The 26,391-nt window shown below is 32.0% G+C and overlaps 3 protein-coding genes across 3 annotated transcripts; 2 read left to right on the top strand and 1 right to left on the bottom strand.

The window, feature by feature from the left end:
* Positions 1 to 3,455: 3,455 nt before the first annotated feature.
* LOC131618201 (probable caffeoyl-CoA O-methyltransferase At4g26220) lies at positions 3,456 to 5,013 on the top strand. The gene is made up of 5 exons (XM_058889467.1): positions 3,456 to 3,584; positions 3,696 to 3,775; positions 4,033 to 4,177; positions 4,282 to 4,413; positions 4,514 to 5,013. Exons 1-5 carry the CDS (start codon positions 3,534 to 3,536, stop codon positions 4,802 to 4,804), a joined length of 699 nt encoding a protein of 232 aa, XP_058745450.1. The 5' UTR covers positions 3,456 to 3,533; the 3' UTR covers positions 4,805 to 5,013.
* A 3,023-nt stretch (positions 5,014 to 8,036) lies between these two features.
* Positions 8,037 to 13,732, top strand: LOC131616442 (uncharacterized). The gene is made up of 8 exons (XM_058887767.1): positions 8,037 to 8,219; positions 8,750 to 9,053; positions 10,552 to 10,749; positions 10,964 to 11,236; positions 11,423 to 11,525; positions 11,682 to 11,800; positions 12,158 to 12,334; positions 12,549 to 13,732. Exons 2-8 carry the CDS (start codon positions 8,763 to 8,765, stop codon positions 13,359 to 13,361), a joined length of 1,974 nt encoding a protein of 657 aa, XP_058743750.1. The 5' UTR covers positions 8,037 to 8,219; positions 8,750 to 8,762; the 3' UTR covers positions 13,362 to 13,732.
* Positions 13,733 to 22,711: 8,979 nt separating this feature from the next.
* On the bottom strand, positions 22,712 to 23,736 carry LOC131619951 (uncharacterized). Its single transcript, XM_058890990.1, has 2 exons — positions 23,138 to 23,736; positions 22,712 to 23,084 (listed from the first exon to the last, which is right to left on the bottom strand). Exons 1-2 carry the CDS (start codon positions 23,734 to 23,736, stop codon positions 22,712 to 22,714), a joined length of 972 nt encoding a protein of 323 aa, XP_058746973.1.
* Positions 23,737 to 26,391: the final 2,655 nt, after the last annotated feature.

Raw genomic sequence — 26,391 nt, 5'->3', positions numbered from 1 at the left:
TCTATGACTTTTCAGGAATCCAGTTGGTCCAAAGATGCAAGTTAATGGTAGAGGGCATGCGAGAATGATAGACCTACAAGGGCTCCATGTAAGTGAAGCAATTCACGTGCTGAAACATGAACTGGGTGTGCTAAGAGGCACAACCAGAGCTACAGAGCAGCGTTTGCAGGTTTAATTTTCTTTTCTGCTATATCTGTTTCATCAACTTTTACATGATTCAAGATTTTCTATATGTAGTTAGTAATAATCACGTTTTTCTATTGTAGGTTGAGCTTCAAACAGTGGATGGACTGGTAAAGGATAGAACACAATGTGCCCCTGTCGATTATGTTCCACAGAATATGAATCAAGTAATTGTACCCCGAAGTCTTCTATGGCAGGATCCTTCGGGGTACAGTTACTTGATTCATATTCTGTGACACAATACAACATAGCTCAGGTGACTACTGGTTCTCCACTAAAGCATCAATACAACATAGCTCCAGATAATACAGGAAGCGTACATTGGTTGCATAAGAACTCGGAAGTTGTTTCCCATTTAGTTGTTTTGGTTTAGAAATATGTGAATTGGTTTAGTTGTTTTGGTTTAGAAATATGTATATATGTATTTTGATTTACATTAATGGTATATAATATAATACTTTTTTTGTATATAATCGATATCGATTATAATGGTATATATCGATTAGAAATGATAAATTATAGGTTCATGAAAAAATACTGCCAAAAAATAGTAAATTACAGGTTCTGAAATATTGCTGCCAAAAGTGCAGGTTTAGAAATAATAAAAAAATTATAAAAATAATAGACACCTACAAAAGCGCTTATCCAGAAAAAGCGCTCTCATAGGCCACCCTACGAGAGCGCTTTTTCCAGGAAAGCGCTCTTATAGGGGGGGTCTACCAGAGCGCTTTTTCCAGAAAAACGCTCTTATAAGGGGGGTCTACCAGAGAGCTTTCAAAAGCGCTTTTGTTACCTACGCCAGCGCTGGCTTTCACAGCGCTTTTAAGCGCTTTTAAAGCCCAAAAAAAGCGCTTTTAAAGCTCACGCGTGTTGTAGTGAAATGAATCTCAACAAAATGTAACACAAACTGATGTTGACTCAGAGTTTGAAATGCTTGCTGCAGATCTTGAAGTAGCATTTGAGGCAACTTAACCTCAACCAAAACTTGTTGAAACTGGCCTTGTTACACGTGCACAAACTTCAGCAACTTCATCACTATGGTTTAAGTATAGTTTGGCTTTGTTGAATTTTGCGACAATTTTATATGCCTTTATGTTCTACATTAATATGTAAAGGCATGATATATAGGGATGAATTACAAACAAACTATTAACAAATAAATATGTAATACAAATAAATCATTAGTAAATAGGGATGAAAAAAATTGTTCCAAACATATAGGGACGATAACCAAAAATATTATAAGTCCTGGGGACTAAAACAGAAAAACATTACAAACACCATGAACATGAATCTCACTACCATTTCTGGTAAACAAGGAAACATACACCATGAAAGAGTCAACAAAAGTTGGAGCAATTTGGCATTCTTCCTTTCGTTTTCTAACTTCAATTTCGTCTTCTCTTTTTTTCTAGCTTCAATTTCTTTAATGATACTAATTCATGATCTACCTTTGAGAAATTGCATCCAATTGATTTTCTGGGTTCAGTTAATGTGTAGCGTTAAAGTTCATCATCCCATATGAATAACTCACAACCTAATCCCAAATTTGAACATTTCCATAATCTTCTTTTAGGGTTTTCGGTTGAATTTGAGATGAACATCATCATTGCTTTATTGCAACCACAAACTACAATTTGAGACTCAGAGTAATTACCTATAGATGATGTTGCCATGATTGAATTTGCGTCGATGAAGAAATCTGTAAGAAGAGAGGAAGAAGCGAGGAAGAAGATATGAACTTGATGCAAAAATGTGCCCTTTTGGATTCCGTCCTCTTTATTATGGCCCATTCACCAGGTTTTCAATGTATTAACCACAAAAATTTATAAATCATTTTCACATCAGCGTCGTTAGCCCAGTCAACTTTTATTAACAGAAATCTAACCCCAGGGACTAACGCCAACATAATAATGGGATATAATAATTCAGACAAAAAAATAGACACAAGAACCAAATTCAAAAACTCGCTAACTTATAAGGACCACAAAACTATTTAAGTCTTATGGATATAATTTTTCTTAAAGCATTATTTAATTTGTACACCTTTAATATAAAAATTAAAAATAATTAGGCATACATAAAAATTTTATCTCCAAAATTTGAATATGAATGGAGATATTCTTTTATACTAATAACATAATATATTACAATCTTAATATTTATTTTTTTTGACAGTACAATCTTAATATCCTTACTATTACCTATATCACTATCAATTACTTTTTAAAATTATATTCAATTTTGTTATTTTCCCTTTTAGATAGATGTTATAACTTAAACATTTTACTTTAATTTTATAAGATAACCAAATATTTAATCAATTGATGTCATTCTATAATTTAATTTGTTAATGAAATTTATTGATTCTTCAATACTATATTAATATTTGTAACTTTCAAAATTTATTTAATATTATAAAAACCACTTAAAAATTTTGTAACTTTTATTTATTTTAAAAAGTTGCTAAAACATCTCTTTTAACAATTTAAAAAAAAAAACAAATTCGGTATCTTTAAAATTATAGAGTTAAATCACTAAACTACGCACCAATCATCAAAATTATATTAAGTGTATACGTTCATAAATTTTATATAGTTTAAATTAATAAGAGTTTTACTACTTATAAACAATATAACACTTTCATTTATATTTTAAATAAATTAATAAAAAATATAAAAAGTTACATTAAGAAGTAAAATATTTTCCAAGTTCTTATTTGTGAAAATAGTCAAATTTAATATATCGTTTAAATGTGTTGAATATTTTATAATAGACAAAAAAGTTAATTATTTTCAAAATATGTATCATAATTACACTCCAAATTTATATAAACTCACATTTTAAATAATTTTTATTTGTTTCATAAAATATAATATTTAATACAATTATATTATAATATTTTGAAACTTATTTATTTGTTAAGTAAATATCAAAACAACCATTTATTAATTATTAAAAATTTAAATATATACTTTAATAAACCCCACGTACGGGTAATTTACCTCATTAACCTACTAAAATAATCACCATTATATAAAAAACTACATTGATAAACAATTATTATTATGTTGAATTAATTAATTGCACCTCAAAATCTGATGGCATGAGCTAAGAAAACGAGTCATTGATGAAAGAGAATTGAAAACTACTAGTAACCAACATGAAGTACAATCTTTGTACATGTGAAAAATTAAGTTGAAGTTGTTCAATCAAGACTCAAGAGATGAAAGAATGGAGGGTGCAACACACAACACAACCTCCACATGTAAAAAAAAAAATCCTATAAAACTGGTTGAAGCTCAGAAGGTTTTGCAAGTCTTAAAAATTAATTGAGAGAACTGAAAAACATGACAGCAAATAAAAACCTAAGTATATTGCAGACTGAGGATTTGACCAAGGTTTGCTTTATTCTATATATTTTCATATATTTTTCTAATTTAGCTTATCTTCATTTTTATTAATTTTTAAATCTTATTTGCTTAACTAACCCAAAGTTTTTGTTGTGTTAGTATATACTTGAAACGAGTGTTTATCCACGAGAAGCAGAAACTCTCAAAGATATAAGGAATGCCAATGCAAGCTACCCTATGTATGTAGTAATTCTAGTTTATTATTTAAGATGCATAGAATGGTAATGTATGACACTGATATGATATGTCGATACCTGTAATAAATTGAAAAAAAATAAGAAAAATTATAATTTTGTTTTCTATGACACTGTCACAAACACTGGTATATTTTTTTAAGAGATGTCAGTGCTACAGAGACATCATAACGTCATTAATATTCTGATAAATGATGCAATTAGTTTGTTTAATGTGATGTCATTGTCATTCAATTCATTAGGGGCTTCATGAGCACTCCACCTGATGCGGGTCAACTAATGGCCATACTCCTTAAATTGTTGAATGCTAAAAAGACAATTGAAGTCGGAGTTTTTACCGGATACTCTCTTCTCCTCACCGCACTTTCCATTCCTGATGATGGAAAGGTTTGTGTATTCATTTCCGAGAGTCAGTTTTTCTCAAAATCTTAAGTTCGAATTTTGTTAGACGGTAACAATTTACATGTATTAACGTTGTATTACCATTGTAGATTATAGCGGTGGATCCAGACCGAAAAGCTTATGAAGTAGGGCTTCCGTTCATTAAAAAGGCCGGTGTTGAACACAAGATTGATTACATAGAGTCTGAAGCTTTACCGGTTCTTGATAAACTCTTAGAAAATGTGAGCATTCATAATAAGTTTTTTTTGCTAAATAATTGCTAGTACTAAATTATGCTATTGGCTAGTGATTTTATGTTGCTATATCTATATATTATTGCAGCCTTCAAATGATGGAAATTTTGACTTTGCTTTTGTGGATGCTGACAAACACAATTACTGGAATTATCATGAGAGGCTTCTTAAACTAATTAAGATTGGTGGATTAATCATCTATGATAACACTCTTTGGGGTGGAACTGTTGCATTGCCTGAAGAAGATGTTTTAGGTCACAAGAGAAAAATAAGACTAGATGCACTTGCTTTCAATGAAGCTATTGCAAGTGACACTCGTGTTGAGATTTGTCTTGCTTCAATTGGTGATGGTTTCACTATCGCTAGGCGTGCTCATTGATTGATCATCATTCTACTATGTTTGTGTATGGTTCAAGGTTTCATGTTGTTAAGGTTTTTATTTTGGGTGATATTTTTTTTTTTTAATAATGTTGGTTACACACAATTTGTGTTACTAGATTGTGGGGTAAACTATGTTTTTTTTTAGTATGGATGTTGAGTGTGATGAAATGAAATGTTGAAATGTGTCAATGATTGACATGGTTTGAATTTGTCGAAAACATGTATGTTTCATGTTATTATATAAATAATTAAGAAGTACAGACACTCCGAATTTGATCCTGACACTGACAAGGCGACATCAGTAGTAATTTGAAAAAATAATAAATTAAACATAATTACAAGTGTCGGTGTAAGTTTCCGATACTGATACGTCTTTTTTCAGAGGTGTCGATGCTAGATAGAATTAAATAATTATTTTTAAAGATAATAATTGTTAAGCATTTTTAACATGTTTATTTAACTAATGAAATTATAATTGACGACCAAATTTAAATAGGGGCAAAATAATGTAAAGTTTCTCTCTAGATTTGGTGTCACTAAATCTAGAAATCAATTCCAATGTTTTTGTTATAAGCAAAATGGATTAAATAAGAAGCACAAGGGGGTGCTGAACTCAAATAGAAAAAAAAGCCACAAGATCACGAAAGATCCAGCAACCAAAACAAGTTAGGAAATGTAATACAATGGGTCAGAATTCCAAATATCCCACTCTAAGTTAACCCTCCCCTTCAAAGTAAAAGCCAACTAATCCCAAGACATGGTTTTGACTAAACCAAATATTTCCTCCACATTCCTTTGCTTGCCATTGAAGACAACTTCATTTTTAATTAGCCACAAAAACCAACAAACCGTAAGCCATACAAAACAATGAGACTTCTTGCTAATTGAGCTAGCAAACCATGAACGAACTTGCTGCTAGGTTTTAGAAGGTTTGAATCTAACCTACGATAAATTTAAAAGATTTAAATTTGGCCTATAGTCTATTATAGATTTTTTTTTGCCTGACCTTTTTAAAAGTCTGCTTCTCATTATAGTTTTCAGTTAATCCATATTACTTAAGAAGCCTTATAGACTTATTTAGTCTTTTTTTTTTCTAATATATATGCATATAAGGCCAGCCTATTTAATCTTTTTTTGCCTGACTATTTTTAAATTTGAACACTATTAATACTATATTTTTTATAATATTATGAAAAATTAATTTTTGTAAATAAATTATTTTTTAAAAATATTTTTTTAATTTTTTTTATCTACCCGATCAATCCAATCCAAACCAATCTGTTGTTTCTCGGATCGGTTCGATTTGGGCTTTATCGCAAAAATTTGTAAATCCAATCCAAACTAATCCATTTAATTTTAATCGGTTTGGATATCCGATTCTCTCAAAACTGAACCAAACCGGCCCGGGAACACCCCTAGCTTTACCCCCTTGCAATATATATTTTTTGGATTACCCCCGTAATATTTTTTTATTTGGATTTCCTCCCTAAGCGTGCAAATAAAACACTGAATCTGGAGGTAAATAAAAAAATATTACAAGGGAGTAACTTGTGCAATTAGGGGGTAAAAAACATAGATTTTAACATCTCAAGAGAGTGATCTAAAAATATTTTTTTACAGGGGAAAAGCGAATTTTGTCCATATTACAATTTTTTTTTAATATATTTAACCCTTAATAATATGAGATTATTATTTTCAATTAACTTACAAACACTTATTTTTTTTAATAATATGAGATTTAAAGAATTTTTTCAAATTCATCTTAATATTGACATCTTTCAACACCCCTTATCCGACTCATTCTATTTCGTAACATGTATGTTTTTCTTACCCACACATGTGTTATTACCTCAATTTATGTTTAAGGAAAAATAGTTGTTCTAATTGGTGACCCAACAAACTTAAAAAATACAAACACAAATAAGAGTGTTCACGGGTCAGTTTGATTCGGTTTTGAGAGAATCCAATATCCAAACCAATAAAATATATATGAATTGATTTGAATTGGATTTACACATTTTTGTGATAAAGCCAAAACTGAATCAAATTGATAAATAACAGGTTAATTTTGGTTGGATTGATCGAATACATAAAAAATAAATATTCAAAAATATTTTAAAAAAAAATCTAATTTACGTAAATTAATTTTCTAAAATAATATAAAATTTCTAATTTTTCTTTTTTATATAGATTGTGAATATCACAAATAGAGTGTTTTCTTTTCTAACGATATATATTATACTAATTAATTATGATTGGTTCGGGTAGACAAGTTCGCAGGTAGAATTTTAGAAATTCGATGTCCGAACTAATTAACACCGAATTTTATTGGTTTGATTCGATTTTTGTCCGAACTAAAGAAATGCTCAACCCAAACACCTTGATTTAATTTTAATTTCGGTTTGGTTCGAATTTGTCCGAATCAATGAACACCCATAAACACAAAATATCAAATTGTCAAGTTCCATAATTATTTATAGCATGTTTGGTTTAGTTTTTGCATGAGGCAAAAGCAATTTTATAGATATAAATTAATTCTGGAGTAATTTTTAGGTGTTTAGTTCTTTTAAAGTAGAATTGATTATGTTAAAATTAATTCTATCAAACTCAAGTATGTAAAAATCAATTATGTCTATCTCAATTCAAATAATCAAACTCAATCATTTTTTTTTTCATTCTCACCATCTTCAAGAACCATATTGAACTTGAGAAAAATCTACTCCCTCGTATTTGATTATAAACTTTTTTTTAGATATAAATATAAGTAAAATAATGCAAAATCACAACTTCATTTGAACATTAAAGTTAGCAATAAGAATAAGTCCTAAAGTTACATTAATGTTATTCAAATGTTGGTTTTTAATATGATAGTTGCATTTATTATAGTTCTATACACGTGGGAGCAATCTTGTGAAATGTTCTTGTTGGTTTTGCCATACAAACTTTGGTTGGTAAGCATGGAAGAACTAGAAGATATAGTCTTTATAGGTGAATATAATATCATTTTCTTAAACAAAAAATACAACAATCTTTGAATTTCCCCAATAAATAGTTTAAGATATCTTGACTACTAAGTTATCCAATTTCATCTCCTACTTGCTCTCTCTAAGCTCCACGTGTCCCTCAAGATGTTAAAATATCATATCATATAAAAAACTATATGAATTTAATGTTGTTATTATCCCTGCATCCAAATTCAATTCAAAGAAAACCATTTTAGTCCAAAAAAAAAAAACTTTATAAGTGATTTCATTTTCATTTTTTGAAAAACTTTAGCATAAGAAAATATAATGTTATAACTATAGTCATAGTTATTTTTATTTTGCAACAGAAACTTTGTGTATAAGCTGTGGCCGTTTTAACTAAAAGCTAAATTTTGCCATTTTCAACTTTCTCCAACATTCATCAATCAGGTTCCTTCATTTCTCTAATTTTGATTTATCTGTCAATTTATTTATTTATTTATTTTTAACTTTTTCCCCTAATTTTGGACTTTTAGGGTTTTAGGGTTTCGATGTATCTTCATGTTTCTCAATTGATTTAATCACTTTTTTCTTAATTGATTAATCGACTGATTGATTCTCTGTTCATTGCTTCAGTTCAATTCATAGCTTAAATTGTCCAATTTAATCCACTAGCGTGAAAAAATCGATTTTTTCTATCATTTTTTATTAATTTCGTTTTCTTTCTTCCTAATTTCTCTTATCATCGTAAATTGAGCTCTAGAGTTGAATTGATGAATGATGATACCGTAAAAGGATAAAAAAAGTTTTTTTTTTGGTGGGTTTGGTTTGATTTGGTCTACAATTGAATTGAAAAAAAAATGTAAGATTTGAAATTTGAAGTTGGGTTGTGTTGGGAATTTGTTCAGTGTTGTTATCTGTTGTTGTGAATTTTTTTTCTGAGTTTTGTTTAATTGGTTTTTGGATTTTTGTTGTTATAGGGAGAGGTTATTCATGGCAACTGCAACCATGGCTACTGCAGCCGGTGCAGCTGCTCTTTTGTACTATACGTTGAATAAGAAATTGCAGTCTCAAAGCGCAATTGATGATGATGAGGATAGTGGTAGTGATGCGCCGACGGATGGGCGGTTCCGTGTTACTCATAGGTTAATTGAAGCACCTGCTACATGGTTGGAAACAATTTCGACGTTGTCTGAGACTCTCAGGTTTACGTATTCGGAGACACTTGGAAAATGGCCTATTGGGGATTTAGCTTTTGGTATCAGCTTTCTTCTCAAGAGACAGGTAAACGACAAATGGTGGGATTTTGATTTTTTGTTGGTTCCTTGATTTTTAAGCAACCTAGAAGAGACGAGATGCTGTGGAGTTTTATGTTTGCAACTCTAACCTTAACAACTTTTAAAATATAGGATAAGGATATGTGAAACTAAATTTATAAGTAGGATATTTAATTACAAAATACAGTTCATGTCTTTCAAGTAGAGCTATATTATAGTTGCAACCCGCACATTGTGCGACTCCCATAATGGACATGAAAATTGATCATCATTAACATTAGAGAAATGGATGGTATTGACCAATGCTATGCGAATTATGTGAACTTTTTTAGATGTAAGTAACATTTTAGATAATTTAGTGGTTGGAGGACAATTTAATGCTTAACAGTTACCAACTCAATAAAAAACTTATGCTCTTTGAAGAAATAGTCCAACATTTGGAGAGTAATGTTATTAAATATATTATATCTAAATGTATCCTCGCAAATAATTGACAATTTTATTTGAGTTTTTGTTTTCTGTTGTAAGCTCTCTTGACATCGCATCAGTGGATTGAATTTATTATTTATAACTTCTTATATTTTAGCTTCTGATGTTATGTATTATCACTTTAAAATTGTCGTATAATATTTTCCTTGGATTTTATGATTTACGTGAAATAATTCCTATTTCTGGTTTCAAGGGATTAATATGTTATTTTCTACAAAACAAGCCCCCTATTGAACCACAAGATTTTGCAGATAACCCATGCAGCATTATGTATTCGATCTTGATCTATATCATATGTCAATCAAATTTTAAGATGCATCAATTTTATGACATCCCTGGAAACATTGCATTCATTTATTAGCCTGGAATCCTTGACAGCTGAATCTGAGCAGCTTAGCTTAACATATGTTGTTAAGAGGCTGTTCTGAAATCTTGGTTTTGTGCTTGTTTAAGCTTTTCATATTAAGTCTTAAGCCATAATTTGTGCATTGTAATTAGGCATCTTCTTTTTCAATGGTTTAGCACAGAAGTTATGCCATGTTTGTTTGGATTTTGTGCCCTTCAAAATAATTCGACTAGCCCAAAATAAATCTTTACAGATCTCTTGTAGTTTGGTTAAGTTTTTCAGAATTTATTCCTATTAAAGAAATAAGAAAGAAATCTAAAAGAAGTAGCAAAGTTGTAGTGTCTGTGGTGAAGAAAACTGGCTTTGAGATAAAGCCTGACTGCCTATTGGTTTTCCAGAAAGCCCCTGCGAGCCAAACTAAATTTTATTTTGTACTATACTACTCGAACAAATTTTAAATTATATATCAGAATTTTATAGTCTAATCTAAATGAAGCCTGAAATTACTAGACGTTTGAAATTCACATAACATTGTTTCGAATGCAATATTGCTTTGTAGTATGTGACTTCAATGCTCTCTCTTTTTGCGCATTTAAAAAAAATTAAGTTAGACATAAAACTCTGTTAGTTTCGGGTTTTGATTGCTAGTTTTTGAATTATAATTTTGCAGGGGAACTATCTTGTTGACAGTGTATTTGGTGGTACGGACAGTGTACAGCTGAAAGGACCCGAGATTACTGCTGAACTTAAGCATCTCTTAAACTTGCTGACTCTGTGTTGGCATTTTTCAAAGAAGTCATTTCCCTCATTTCTAGAAGAAACTGGTTACACTGATGAGAATGTTCTTCTTCGGGAAGCGAAAGCCGGAGTAAGTCTAATTTGAATTTTTGGGAAAAACACTAAAAAATCAATTAGGAATTGATAATTATTTACATTCAATTTCTCTCAAGGAAGGATGGAATTCATTGTTATTTTAGACAGAGAAATATGGAACTGATAATCCTGCCTTATTAGTAGCTGTATTTTGTTTTTTAAAAGCATTAGCAATATATGTGTAAACTTGTCTGTTATTCCTCATGCAGATTTTGAAACCAGCTTTTACAATCATAGTTGATCACAAGACGAGGCGTCTTTTATTGTTGATTCGTGGCACTCATAGTATCAAGGATACTCTAACAGCTGTTACAGGAACTGTAGTACCATTTCATCACACTGTAGTTCATCAGGGCGGTGTTAGTGATTTGGTTTTAGGATATGCACATTGTGGAATGGTTGCAGCTGCACGTTGGATTGCAAAGCTTGCAACTCCTTGTCTCCTTGATGCACTTGGCCAATACCCAGACTATGAAGTTAAGGTAAAAATGTTTCTTTTTATAACCTTCCTGGCTCTTTGACTATGTAATCCCCTTAACAAGTTTCACCGTTATGCAATGATAGCATTTTGCTTTATAAGTAGTATACATTGTAATCATTAAGCTGCAAATAGTTACTGCAGTATTTCTCTGGTTTTCTGTCTTACCTTTTGAAGGTCTTTAATGTAGATTGTAGGACACTCTTTGGGTGGAGGCACAGCAGCAATTTTAACATATGTATTAAGAGAGCAAAAGGAACTGTCTGTGGCTACATGTGTTGCATTTGCTCCAGGTCAGTTTGTCACTGCAGAAGCTACATTTTTATAATCAAATAATTCTGCATTTATTTCTAAATTGAAAGGATATTTTGGTAGTATCCTAGACCGCTTTTAGACCAATGTTACATTACACAGTGATTCTCGTAAATGACATCTTCTTTATCCTGCAGCTGCTTGTATGACATGGGAATTGGCAGAGTCAGGCACTAGTTTTATTACTTCTATTATCAATGGAGCTGATTTGGTACCTACATTCTCAGCTGCATCCGTAGACGACTTGCGTACTGAGGTTGTTATTCTTAAGTTTTAAAGATAGAAAAGCATGCATCTTGTGTTGGAAAATGTTTCTGTAATCTTGCTTTGTTGGCAGACCATTAATAAAAAATGGTATAGGTGTTAGATAGAGTAAGAGATCAGGTGGTATCAGAACTCTAATCTGTTAATAGCAGAATGGTTAAAGTTAATTTTGAATCAGTTGAGAGTGGGGTTGAACTCTTATCTGTTATACTGCTTGTATTCTTAATCTCTGTTATGTATCACATTGATATGATACCGGTGCAGAGATTGATTATTCTTATGATGATTACTCTTTATCCCATGCACTATTCTGCACAATATGGGTTAAAATTATTTGTTCGTTTTTTAGGTGACAGCATCAGCATGGATAAATGACTTGAGGAATCAAATCGAGCAAACAAGAATACTCAGTACTGTATATCGTTCTGCCTCAGCACTGGGTTCTCGCCTCCCATCTATTGCCAGTGCAAGAGCAAAAGTTGCTGGCGCTGGGGCTATGTTGCAGCCAGTTTCTAATGGTACCCAGGTACTCTTCCTTCTGTTATATGACATCGATTCCCTTTTGTGCAATAAGTTGTCATTCAACAATCTCTTGTCTCAAAAAGTAGGATATGGTAAACTATTTGAAATGTGTCCTATAAAAGGGATAAGGAAAAAATTGCATTCCAGGAGAGTGGACCTATTCGGTTACTACGTGCTATTTTCTTCTGTTCCATTGTCTGAATTTTGAAAAACTGCAGGTTGTGATGAAAAGGGCCAAGAGTATGGCTCAGGCAGCATGGACACGTCCAAATCTTAACCTGACCTCTTGGTCATGCATGGGACCCCGTCGCAGAGCCACAGCTTCTCATTCAAACTTCAAAGAAGAAGGTTCCCCTACATCTTCAGGCTCTGACAATGCAGAATGTTCTGATTCACTTTGTTCGCCCAAGAAGGGAATAAATGCCAAGAGCATGAACCTTCCTGTATCTTCATCTGTAGACGAGTGGTCAACTGAAATTGAATGTGCAAATGAAAGTATTGCAGACGACGAGGTGGATGATGATCTTCGTCTCAATGAGAACATGATGGACCACAGATATCAGGATCAGATGAGTGAAGTGGAGTTGTGGCAACAACTAGAGCATGAGCTATATGACAGACCTGAAGGCGAGGAGGCTGAAGTGGCTAAAGAGATAAGGGAAGAAGAGGAAGCTGCCATAACCGAGGTAGTAGGGCAAACGCAAAGCAGCTCTGCATCAGAAATGAAAGAAATTCACAGATTTTTTCCTCCAGGAAAGATAATGCACATTGTTACGCTCCACTCCGATTCTACCGAGCTTGAAAGCGATGGCAGCCTAACCTCTTCTACAAGTTCCGACGATAGCCAGCTAATTGATACAAAGATTGGAATTTTCCTAACTTCAAGGTCTCTATATAGTAAGCTCAGACTTTCGCAGACCATGATCAGTGATCACTTCATGCCAATATACAGAAAGCAGATTGAAAAGCTAATTAAAGAACTTGAGGAAGAATCTATTGAGGATCATATAACACAAGAAGTAATGTTATAGTCAAAGGCATGGTCAGAGTTAGGTTTGTTTGTTTGTACCATACTACATGTCATTGGGAGTTTTTTGTCCCATTGATCGTGCGGAACTAAGTCTTATAGGAACAGCAGTTTTTGTGTTGTGCTGCAGTGAGGAACTGAATTGGTGGTGATTTCTGCTGCCTAATATACTGATGGTCGTCACTCTTATACTCATCCCCGAATGCTTTTAATATTTTAATATCGATGTTGGTCGGGGACAGGTAATAACTGTAAATGGTTCCCCGAATCAAAGTTGTTTGTAAATAATAAAAAATGAGGATGTAATAAACTGAGCAGTAAAAGGCTAAAAAAAGTGATATCTAAATGAAATGATTTGGCTTTGTCAGTCGAAAATTTGATGTATTTTGATCTGTGAATTCTACATATTCATATGATCATTATAAGTTTGGTGGAGTTAGGGACTTGGGTACTTCAACTAAATTCACTAACTGAGGTTGAGTCTGAGATGCATGTGAACATTTGTAGTCCATTCATTCTGAAAGTTGCAAGAGACAAAGACCTCTTACCAAAGATTCTCAAAACTTGTAAACTTCCATGGCCCATTTGCCCATGAGCATTGAAATTTGAAAGTGCCATAATCTGTTCATGCCTAGCAATACCCATACTATATTCTTTAATGAAAGAAAGCAGTGTTTGAGGTTAACATAGCATTAAGAATATGACATTCTCAAGGTACAAGAGATCAAATTTAGAGATCTCTCATTCAGTAGTATTTCTGCATGTTTTTGCCTTATAGGCTTACCATGCTTTTGCTAGGGCCATCCTCCAGAGGGCCCTTGTAATATTTGATTGCATTGTGTTCACAATTAGGAATGGTGTAGGCCAATTTCGCATTCACGCATTTGGCCTATCTACAGCTGTTGGATGAAAATCAGACGTTTAATCTTGATCAAACAATTGCAAACACGTCGAATGTGTGAGTACGACAAGACAATGCCAACAACATTCACACATTCGGCATATTCAGTGCTTTTGGATGAAGATCAGATGTTTAATCTTGATCCAACGATTGCAAACATGTCGAATGAGTGAATGCGGCAAGATAATGACAACATGGGATTTGATTTCGTAGATTATCTACTCCTTAAGGCTATATTTGGATATCATAAAATTAATGGAGTGAAATGGAGCGGAGTGAAGTGGAGCGGAGCGGAACAGAGATTATCATTTCATTGTTTGAAAATTTTATGACGGAACAAGACAAATGTTAATTCCGCCCAAATCAGAGGTGAAGGAATATGGTGATAAGGGATTAAATGGAATGGAATCCATACCACTTTATTCCACTCCATCCGATTTTAAATTATCTAAACAATGAAACGTTATTCAATTCGATTTTATTAAGCTCCATTCGATTTCATCAATCCAAAGAAAACTTTAAGTTAACGTTGGGATTATGATTTCTGATATCAGGCTTACATTTGTGGGCTTGTGGCAATAATCATCTCATGTTCCTCACATCAAAGTGGCCTTGAGACTAATTTGGTTTGATTTGATTGAACATTGATGGGTGGAAAAGTCCAATTTCTGTTAACATGTTGCCTACTAACCACGTTATAAATATTGCTTCATTAAGTACTAAATAAATCTATATCCACTACTTTATTTTGAAAAAAATCATAGGACGTGAAAGTGTAAGCATCACTTGATTTAGAGCTTTTTAAATTGATTTTATGTTAAGAAAACTACATATGAACTAACTTTTTTTTGTGTGGCTATAAATAATTAATTAATTGCTATTACGACCACTCCCTCTATCTCATACTTGTGCTATGTGTCACATTTGAAATGTGCAGGTTTTAAAAAAAAAATAATTATATTAATTTTCAATAAAAAACAATATAACTCCAAAGTTTTTCTAAAACTCTTGTCTTTTTAAAGTTTTCCTTAAAATTTTTTAAACCCTTATTTCTTCCTTTTCTCTAAAACTCTAAAATTATCACATTGTTTTACAATGAAGAAATACACATTTATAATAACTAAAACCTAACCTACAAAAACCCAAAAACCCAAAAACATCTCATTTATTAAAAAAAATTGTAAATATTTTATATTAATTTAGACTATTTCTAAATTAATATATATTCAATATTCTGACATTAAATAACGGTTGCGTAAAAGGAATGGGTCAAACCCGAAATTTACGAACTGTTCAAATTGGACATTCTTGCTACTTTTCGAATTTTTTATTTTTGAAAATCTTGAAATATGTTTTCTTTCTTTTCATCAACAAAGGTTTTAAGACACACTTCAACATGAACAAACACATCAAAGTAAAAAAAATCATGTTACTACAAATAACTGCATATCACATGTTATGTTATCTAAATATGTTTCTACAATCACAAACAACACACAATAGGAAAAAAACTCTAAAAATCAATATCAAAAGATCAACATATCGATGAACAACTGACAATGACATAGCTCTTAAATAATGTCATTCAACGAATTAATAAATTATAATTATCTACCCATCTTTTAGGCTTTGGGTCAACCTACACATAATATTTAAGACTATTTTATTCATAGGATAGGGGGGGCTCTAGGTTTAGATTACCTTTGCATAGCAGAAATAGATCCACTCTATGCACCAACCTACATGATACTTTATTTTGTTTTTTGAGGGTTTGTTGAGAAAGGTGGGTAATGGTTTGCTTACCTCTTTTTGGGATGACCAGTGGAAAGTCTTTATCCCTTTGCACATGTTCTTTCCTAGAATTTTCCTTATTTCGACCCAACGGTTGGAGGTGGTGAAAAAGATGATTTACATGAAGAATGAGATCTAGGTTTGTGACCTTAAATGGAGAAGATGCATATTTGTTTGGAAACTAAATCTTTTAGCAAATTTAGTATCCACTATTTAGGGTCTTACTATCTCTCACGAAACTGACTCATCTTGGGTTCATAGGAAGGATGACAAGTATTATATCACTTTTTGCTAAGTTTTAATCTACATCAGATTAATCTTTCTTGTGGGATTAGGCGGAGCCTGCCTCTTATCTAGAAGAGTTGGTCACATTTCAAAGATATTGTTTTCTCTTTGCAACTTTTTAGGGATAAGATTTTTACGAGGGATAATCTTTATAATCGTCGAGTGTTAATGGATCAGGTTTATAAAGTCAAATTCCCATCCTTTTGTAAATTGTGCATTGGCAAAATCTTCGTGGTATAAAATATATATGTGGCAGGGTTAGAAATTAGTTTTTATTAGTGAATTAGATTTCTTATTTGAGTTAATTAGCTCCCTTGGATATAGGTTTAGGGTTAGAGTAAGGTTTACTTTGGTATGAAACGTTGTGGTGTGGGCCTTGTTGAAATCTGAAAACGACTTCATATTTTCAAATGTTACACTTATTGTGAAGGATATGGTGGATAGATCAATCTTCATTTCTTGGAAGTGGCTTCTTAGTAAGATGTCTTCCTCCCACTCCTTGTCTGAGTGCATGACGGACCTTATCAAGTGTATGAAGTAGTAGATTTTAGAGGTTTTGAGTATCTCATCTTAAGTAGTTTCTTCGGTGGAAAACAGTTAATGTATATACTTCTTTTATCAAGTGGAAGTCATTCTCAATCTTTGTCAATATTTAAGAGTGGTGTTTGTCGGGTGAGAAATTGGACACAAAAGGTCTAGGGGGAGGGGTTGAATAGATCTATCCTTAAAAAGATAATTTCAAAAACATTTTAGATTCCACAAAACGAGATCAAAGATTTCAAAATACGTGGTAGAAAAACACAACATGAATAGAGCTTGGAAGCTTCTCAATGAATTAATTCAATAAGAATACTACAAGATATCACTAAAGGCATGATTCTTTCTAATGCAAATCAATTACAAAATAACCAAAGTCGCTTTAAACAAAGCGATTTAAAAACCTTTACATATACAGAAGTTTATTCAAAACATAATTGGATTTATAACGATCCAATAGGTTTGATGCATCACATACCTAAGCTTACACATTAAATCGCTATAAGCAAGATCTTACCTAAATGACATACAAACGATGCAATAACTATAGTAATGGATGCAGAAAATTAAAGGAGATAAGGGAAGAAAGGAAGGTACACAAAGATATATAGTGTTTCAACATTCATCATCGCTTTGCCTACTCCACTCTTCAATGGTGTTAAAACCATCAGGAAATAATCACGATCTTCCACTATTTCATAAGTTTGACACAAGCATTTTGATTACATCGAAAGATCACATGATAGTTTCCTCTGTTGATGCAGATACTCAAACTGGTAACAAAAATAAGATCCTCAATGATCTTGATCCTATAACCTTACTATCTCCAATAACATGCTCCAAGTCTTTGTATGTGGCAATCCACCTTGATCCCACTGAGGAATCAAGTTCTATTTACTAAGGAATCAAGTCCAGAATGAAGCATTGGAAGTTGTGCACTGTAGCACCCAAAAGACACTTGCAGATGTTCTGATGAAAGCCGTCAAGACTTAACACTTCATCAACTTGAAGAATGGAATTGGTGTTGTTGATTTTATCTCTGAGTGTGAATTAAGGGATGATGTTGAAGTGTAATTGCACATTCAATTTTATTGAGCCGTGTGTTGGGTTTTAATTAGTTTGTCACTACGAGTTTAGTATATAGTTCATTTTTTCTTTGTAATTGGTAACATGTAGAATCATTCTTGTAACCGTTTTAAATTGAGTAAAAATTAATTACAATTTTCTCTCTCTTCTTCCATCTTCATCTTGTTCTGCTGTGCTCCAACAATATGGTATTTAATGGGCCAAAATTGGGACAATAAACATTAGTGTAGATTGCGTAGTTATTTATATTAAACATTTAACAAATCGAAAAGCATTTTGTATAATTAATTTTTTTTAAATCTTTCAATATATTCAAAATAGGTCTAAAATAAAATAGATGTATCTAGGGATTCGTTATTTCAATGTTATCGCTCCTGGGTTGGCCGTCGGGCTTGCTTGTATTGGACTTGGAGTTGGTCAAGACACAACTACAAGGCAAGTTGTAGAAGAGATTGCGAGACAACCGAAAGCAGAGGACAAAATACGGAGTCTAAGTCTATAACTATCCATTATAAAGATTATATTCAATGAAACAAGTCTTTACATATCTTTTCTATCTTTTCTGTTTTTCCTTACTACATTCCTTTAATTTTCACGACTTTTTAGATTGTAATAGTACTGCTTTTAATACTATTGTGAAATACAATTTAAAAATTCACAATTGTAAAATATTAATTTAAAATAAATAAGTGAGATGTTGGGGGTTCGAATTCGTGTTTGATGTTTTTCCAAAGTTATTAGTCGACCCAATTCTTTATTTTTTTTATATATATTCGAAGAAAAACTTACTAATAAATAAAAAGAAAGAAAATAAAATAATTTTTTACTTCTTAAAGTTTAATTAGATACCGAATATAAGTTATTTAAAATTAACATTTATTATAAATATAATATTAAAATTAACATAATATTAAACGAATGAATGATGAGTTAGTATATATACCAAACCCCAAAATGTTAGAAAATGTTTTTTTTATTTTTATTTTATATACTTCATTGTAAAGGTGTATTAACTTTTTTTGGGAACTTTGTAATCAATATTTTTTACATGATTATTGCATGGCACGTAAGCGATGACGCTATACGTCTACATAAATTAATTTCCATAAATTAATTATTAGTTTAATTTTGATAATCTGTAAGTATAAGACATTTTATAAATTTAATAAACTACAAACCAATTCAATTGTATATATGTCTCCATAAATAATTAATTAGAGTCAAATGTTACAAATAATCTAATAACTATAATTCATATTATAATTTTTCAATAATAATATTTGATGAATTAAATTCATTTATTATTACTTGCATCACTTCGTATTAACTAATTACATCTTCCATCGTTATCATCTCTAGTATCATCTGTAAAACGTGTTGAAAATTTCAAAAGCAAAAATTTGGTTTCAGTTGACCAACAAATATATAAACTAAATTTTCTTAGAAAAGTATTGTATGAATTTTTTTTAAATAAATTGTGAAGACTTTTTTATTATAAAAAAATTTGGATGTTAAATTCTGGACCAACTTATGTTGAAGTGTAGTAATTAAACTCTTTATTATTGGATACGGTTGGTTAAATTATTGGATTTGGACACCTTCACATATGAATAGCATATAAATTTCTTAAATAAATAAATAGGATTAAATATATTTAAAATCCTTCTAAAATCAGCTATTTTCACTTTTAATTTTTTTTAAAAATTTCGTCCTTATACTATTTTCCGTATATATTTTTACTCCCTCCAGTCAACTTTTATTAACATAAACTAACGTGACATACTACGTAGAATTTTTTGGTGATTGGATGAACACGTTGCAAACTTGCAGTGATAGCATGTTAGAGATGCTGACGTGGCTAAAGTCAACATCATATTTGAATTCATAAATATTTTTATTTAAACTCATAGCTAATTTATAACAAATTCAGAAACCGACCATTAAAATGCTGGGAAAAGAGCAAGATTAACTCAAAAGCAAAGGAGCAAGATTAACTCAAAAGCAAAGTTTTATTCACTGAAAGTTTCATCCATAAGTTTTCAAATAAACTACTATTTAGTAACTATTCACGCAACAATTTGCATACAAGAACTACAATTATAAAATGGAACTTCATGGTAAGCATACCGAGTTGAAAAAGAAAAACCATGTAGCAAAAGGCTAGATGTAAAGAGTCCTGATGGAGGAACTTAAACCTCAAAACGTGTCTTCCCACATGCACACAATATTTGTTGTAAGGAGTTATTTGTTCCAACCATTAAAAATATTTTATAGATTGAATGCATCCAACTTCAAAAGGAGATATTTGTTCTAATTATTGAAAAATATTTTTCTGCATTACATTCCATCAAAGAGAACTTTATCAAGGTTCTTAAATTTCAAGATTTTATTATCTTGCAATCTATCACAAAGAATTATGCGTACGAGTTAGGATTAGGGTAAAATCTGTTTAAGGAGTGCTTTTATAGTAAAACTTGATTATTTTATCCCCTAATTATTAAGAAAACTGACGAGATAGATCGTTTAGTTTTCAACGTCTCATTTCCAATTCTTTGTGTCTTCAAACCTAATTTCTATGTCGTTTCTTTTCTTCAAAAAATGGATGAAAATCTTTTGTTCGTTATCAATGAAATTTTTTTGATTTGGATGATTTGAAAGACAAAGGTTTTGATCTAAGAAAAACTATTTCCAAACAAAAGTTGAATGGTTACTTTGACATTCTTCATGGTCCCATCTACATTAATCTCGTTAAAGAGTTCTGGTTAAATGTCTCTGTTGTGTCAACTGATAATGATGCTGAGGTAATCCAGTCCTATGTCAACGACTCTCCTATCTCCATTACTCCGTCACTTATTGCCCAGACAAGAAACTGTGAAGATGAATGTAGTTGTGTTGAACATTAGATTCAACCATGTCCACTCAACTTACCTTCACCTAATTTATGCCAATAGATATTAGCTCACCATCCTGCTACTCTACTCCCAATTACAAAATTTTGATTTCAAATCTCTATCCAAGAGAAAAACTATTGGAAACGGTTACTTGGGATGACAAACATCTCTTGTACTTCCTTACCCGCAGAGTCAAAATTAATCTTCCTCTTACCATTTTAAACTTCTTAAAGGAAATGATAATCATCTCTCGGGAGAAAATGACTTTCCTCATACCATATGAAAGAGTTATTTCTGAATTTTTCACTCAGTTAGAGATAGTTAATAGGGATAATGGGGAAGTTGAATGGAGTCAAAAGTTTGAATATGTGGAATAGTTATCGATTATCCTGTTTTTTATTATCAATGAAATATTTCCTTTTCTTTTATTGCCCATTCTTGTTTATTGATATAACAAAAAAATTTAGAATTACTAATTAACAAAGAAAAACATGGAATTTGGAAAGACCCAAGTGAGAAATCGTTGAAAAAAACTTTAAATGAAGAAATAGGGATTCGAAGGGAGATCCCTTATAGCTATATTCCCTTGATTTTCTAAGAAACCGAGAGAAGAGGCTTATTCCTTTGATTTTCTTATGGATAAAACATGGCGCTCCCAAGATCTATACTCTCCGTTTTTAGCATATTCGAGGTAAAAGTTTCATCATAAAAAGTGTTATTTGTAGTAGTGAAGATAAAGTGAAGTCTTCATATAAAGTGATGATCAAGTTGTTATGTTTAAAAGATCAAGATGTCAAAGGAAATCCTTAAAAGACAACACCTAATGTCAAGCGGCGTTCAATGGAGTTCCTGGTGATATTTAGTCAAGTAATATCGATGATGATGATGATGTATATACAGAAGCTTTATCATGCCTCATAATACAAAAGAAAAGTCGAGTCCTAGATGAAGTATTGAATCTTTGATAAATTTATCAAGAGATCTTGAAATTTCAGAGTTATGAACGAGAGGAAGTGTGAAATATCGTCTTGTCTGTGTCTGAGTGATCAAAGTCTTGTAAAATATATTAGAGTAGTTCTTAAACTACTAATGCAATGCACACACTCATCTAAAAGAGTTTTTAACATCTCTATTTGATAATTTCCTTAAGACCCTTAGAGGAACCATCAAGTTGCTTGTGGAATTGATAAATGATATTCCTAAACATTTATGAGACTTATATACACTACTTAATCGATCAAGACCCTTAGTCAATCAGTTAGAGCAAGACTGCCAAGACATACAACTTTCTAATCGATTATGAACGCTCTTAATCAATTAAAACATTAGCCGTTGTATGGTTTTCTTTTTAGAAATTAGGGTGGTCGTTTTTACAAAGCACATAATCGAATAAGTGATAAACATAATTGATTACGAGCATTAAAAAGTGTATGTATAGTTTTTTTAAGTAATATTTCTCTCCTATAAATTGAGGATTCTTCCCACTTTCAAAACACACCAAAAAAACATGTTTTAACACTCTTTCTAACTTTCTACTCTTGTTCTACTCACCTTTCTCATTTCAATAACAAACTCAGAATAGAAAAAAGTATAAATAATCTAATTGCATAATAAATTTATTTACTAACAAAACCCTTAGCCCTTAATAATCTAGTTGCATAATTAATTGATTTTCTAATTACAAAATAAACTAGAATTTAACTATTTCCCTGTTAGACACTGTGAGAAATACTTGCATGAAAACGAACATAAATCTTTTTTTTTGTGTAAGCAAAAATTAATATAAGAGAGACTAAGGGTTCTCCAACCTTGATACACAATCCGGATAAAATCCGACAAAATGAAATTACAAACCAATTACAATTACGACATAAAAGACAAAGGGTCTTTGCTAAAATCGTAAAAGCTACAATTGGGATAAGCAATATTGCCGTACGCCGACCACCTCCAAACCAAAATTTTGATATTCCACACAATATTGTTAATATTCCAAGAGTCATTCCTAAAGCAAAAGTCATTCCTTGTCAACCATATGATCCAACAAGTAGCAAGCCACAACACCCCCAATTTGCCACCTTTGATATTTTTTACATGGCCCATGGAAAACCATTCCATAAAAAACGGAATACAATCTTCGCCGTTCCAACCCGGTAAATCCACCCACAAAGCAATTTCATTCCAAACAACCTTACTAACATCGCAATTGAAGAATAAATGGTCTCTATTTTCCAATTGCCTATCACAAAAAAAAAATTCAAATTAGAAGAAGAGAAGTTAATACCTCTATACATTAAAAGGTCCTTAGTGGGAAGTCTATTCACAAAAAGCCTCCAAGCAAAAGCTTTGATCTTGAAAGGGACCTCCATCTTCCACACTTTTTCCAAAACCACATCATTCCTATTATGAGGACCAAAAGGAGTGCGTAAAATAGTATACCGGTGGTAACACGAAGCTACCGAAAACCCTTTAACCGAATTAAGAAGCCAAGCAACGGTATCCTTCTCGTCATGTAAACCACCGTGTGACTCCAAAAGAGCACGTAATTCTAAAAGCTTGACAAATAAACCCGCTTCCAACGCTGCTCCCTCCGGTATTCCTAGATTTCCCCACTTCCACACCCCCTCACACCAACCGCCCATCGCCGCTACGGACACTTTCTTCAACGAAGACACCCTATAAAGCTCCGGAAAAGCCTCCATCAAACAAACATTATTTAACCAACAAGCTTCCCAAAATGGTGTAGAAAAACCATTTCCAACATAAAAAAGACAATTTGAAACAAAAGGGTCTTTTTCAAAAGGTGTGAGAAAACCGACCTTTAACAAGTCTCGCCACCAAAAAGAGGAAGAAGAAAGATTTGAAACCTCACCACCACAAATAACATGCATGCTTAAATCGCCATACCGGGCCTTCAAAATCTCATACCACAAACACCTACCCCCTTGAACTATCCTCCATCTCCACTTATTAAGAAGAGTCAAATTAAAGTCTTTAATATCCTTAATTGCCAAACCGCCATATAAGTATGGTAACGTCACAATTTTCCAACTCACTCAATGGATGTTACGAACATAAATCTATATTCTTATGAAAAAACAATAAGGAGAGAAAAAATTTAAAATTTATTTAAAATTTAATTTATGTTTTAATTTATGTTTTAATTGAAATCCAAGTGTTGTAGTTGTGTCTATCTAAATATTTTTTAGACATTAATATAATATGTTCCGAATTAATAATTTAGAAGGATTATTTCAATAGTTTTTAAGAATTACTAAATAGGATTCTAAACTTTACTAATATAGTGATAATATAGTGAGTTTGGATCAATTTTTTTAGTTATGAGGTAGGGATGATCAATTATAGGGTTTGGAGATGTTCACATCTGAATAACATACTAATAACTGAAAAAGTAATTATTTGTCAAAAATGAAAGAAAATAAACACGGGTCCACATAAAAGACGTGTTGATCATCAAACATATATCCATAATTTAAATATAACATTTTGGCAACAAGAATTAATGCATGGTTTCACACATGTCCTATATTAATTTGAACATAGAAAGTCCTACTAGCCATGTGAACTATGCTACATATTCTCAGAGCATTTAAAATCAGCATGACACATATCTTTCTTTGTTAACTGCATGGCACATATCTGAACTTGCTTTGTTGAATTAAATTTCGTTGGAAAATGAGAGATTCATAAACAAGGAGGAAATTATAAGAGACATATGTGGGTTTGTCTCTCAATAAATACATATTTGGACACAAAGACAACTGGTGTGTGTGGAAGTGTCCAAGTATCCTTATCATAACTGCTGGTTTTTGCAACATGGCAATTTTATGTCATGCAGTGATTATTCATTGGCATGGCAATGTTTGGTCCATTCATTAATTGCTAGTTTTGAGTATAGAACCTAAAATGCAATTTGAATTTGACTGTGACATGGTAGGGACCAGGATTTTTCTTTGTTTTTGTTTTTTATATGAATATAGATGAAAATAAGATTCACGAGGAATTAAAATAATCTTGAAAAGGGTGATAATATAATGTATACTTGCGTATTTTCGCTAAACAATTGTTTGTTTTAATTTGTTGTTGATTTGATATGTTTCTACCAATGATCAATAATGGAAAATAAAGTGAGGGCCACGAAACAAGTTGTTGCGTAGGAAGCATTGCGCTTGCAAACAAAACCTAAACTAACTATTATTGAATGCTTGGAAATTTAATCTTAGGAACATTAGCCCTCCCATGATAAGTATCCCATACATGATTTTAAATTGCGGTTGGAAGTTACGGTTACGGGTGTTGCGATTGCGGTTGTTGTGATGTGTATTGCGGCCGTTACAACGTGAATTTTAAAAGAGAAAAGTTTAAAAAAAAAACATTTAATGTTAAGATTTTTATTACATTCAAAGTAAATTGAGTCTTAGAGTTCTAAAATTTTGAGATTTGATAAAAAGACTTGAAAAATCATGGGTGAAATTGTCTAATGTAGTTTCTACTGCGGTCGGACACGTGATCTTAAATTACATCGAAATTGTGGTCGATGCGGTTGCAGAGGCCCCCGCAATTACAATTGCGGATCGCAATTTAAAACAATGTTCTCATATACTATGCAGTTATTTAACCCGTATGGTCGGTTGTAGGCGCAATTTTATGTAGTAGACGGTCTCGACAGAAGATGTGTCATCCAACAGATTTAGTTTATATAGTATTTATTGACAATTTTATAGAGTGTTTGATCTAACAGTTCATTTTCGATGAGACGAGAAACAATAATTACTATATGAAATTCAAATATATAGTTACTCAAATGATAGTAGAAACTAGGAGACTTAACGTTAGAGATCTTGTTTCGTGAATCTTATATATTTTGGTAATGATGCTGGCAAATACTGCATTGTGAGAGTCTTTGGATTGATATACTTTCTATTAGATATGGACCTCGAGTGGTCATATTCTTATATAGTGGATGAGTATTAATCTTATACTAACTTCTTTTTGGTTGAAGGAGATTTCTCTTCTTTGTTAAAACCTTAATGTTGTTTCAGACATGTTTATCGAGGGTCTACTAAGAAAGAATAGGGATGGCATGCACACTTTATTTTGGTATGAGATATGGCTAGGGTTTAGGCCACTTTACCTTTGTTTTCTGATGTTTTACCATATCTTGTTGCAATGCAAGGGGTAGTGGCTAGTATATGTCACTAGGAAGAGGGGTATTGGTTTTGTATTCTCAGATGGAGGTGGAGTATGCTTGTTTGAGAGATTCACTTGGTTTCTTGGTTACTCTCGCTTTGGGTGGTCTATATTTTGATCTGGACTCTTGGCTATGGTGTCATTCCTAAGACGATTTTATTCAGTCATTTCTACATGTCTGTCCTTCATGGATTCATCTTCGCAAGAGGATAATCCAACTAATAGGGTTGGAGGCATCATGCCTTTTGTTCTGTTTCCGTAGTTTGGCCATCATCACAAGTATATAGTGGTTTATCCCCTTTAGCAACTTTATGGAATTGATGACATGCCTGGTA

Source organism: Vicia villosa, linkage group LG7 (assembly GCF_029867415.1).
Source record: "Vicia villosa cultivar HV-30 ecotype Madison, WI linkage group LG7, Vvil1.0, whole genome shotgun sequence".
Lineage (NCBI taxonomy): Eukaryota > Viridiplantae > Streptophyta > Magnoliopsida > Fabales > Fabaceae > Vicia > Vicia villosa.
This window is presented reverse-complemented; position numbering and strand designations above follow the sequence as displayed.

Excerpts from the sequence above, each read along its gene's own strand:
- LOC131616442 (XM_058887767.1), top strand. The coding sequence starts at position 8,763 with ATGGCAACTGCAACCATGGCTACTGCAGCCGGTGCAGCTGCTCTTTTG. Across the intron at positions 10,750-10,963 it reads TTCGGGAAGCGAAAGCCGGA|ATTTTGAAACCAGCTTTTAC; the intron begins GTAAGTCTAATT and ends TTCCTCATGCAG. Across the intron at positions 12,335-12,548 it reads CAGTTTCTAATGGTACCCAG|GTTGTGATGAAAAGGGCCAA; the intron begins GTACTCTTCCTT and ends GAAAAACTGCAG.
- LOC131618201 (XM_058889467.1), top strand. The coding sequence starts at position 3,534 with ATGACAGCAAATAAAAACCTAAGTATATTGCAGACTGAGGATTTGACC. Across the intron at positions 3,776-4,032 it reads GCCAATGCAAGCTACCCTAT|GGGCTTCATGAGCACTCCAC; the intron begins GTATGTAGTAAT and ends TCAATTCATTAG. Across the intron at positions 4,414-4,513 it reads TTGATAAACTCTTAGAAAAT|CCTTCAAATGATGGAAATTT; the intron begins GTGAGCATTCAT and ends ATATTATTGCAG.
- LOC131619951 (XM_058890990.1), bottom strand. The coding sequence starts at position 23,736 with ATGCATGTTATTTGTGGTGGTGAGGTTTCAAATCTTTCTTCTTCCTCT. Across the intron at positions 23,085-23,137 it reads CCCACTAAGGACCTTTTAAT|GCAATTGGAAAATAGAGACC; the intron begins GTATAGAGGTAT and ends TTTTTGTGATAG.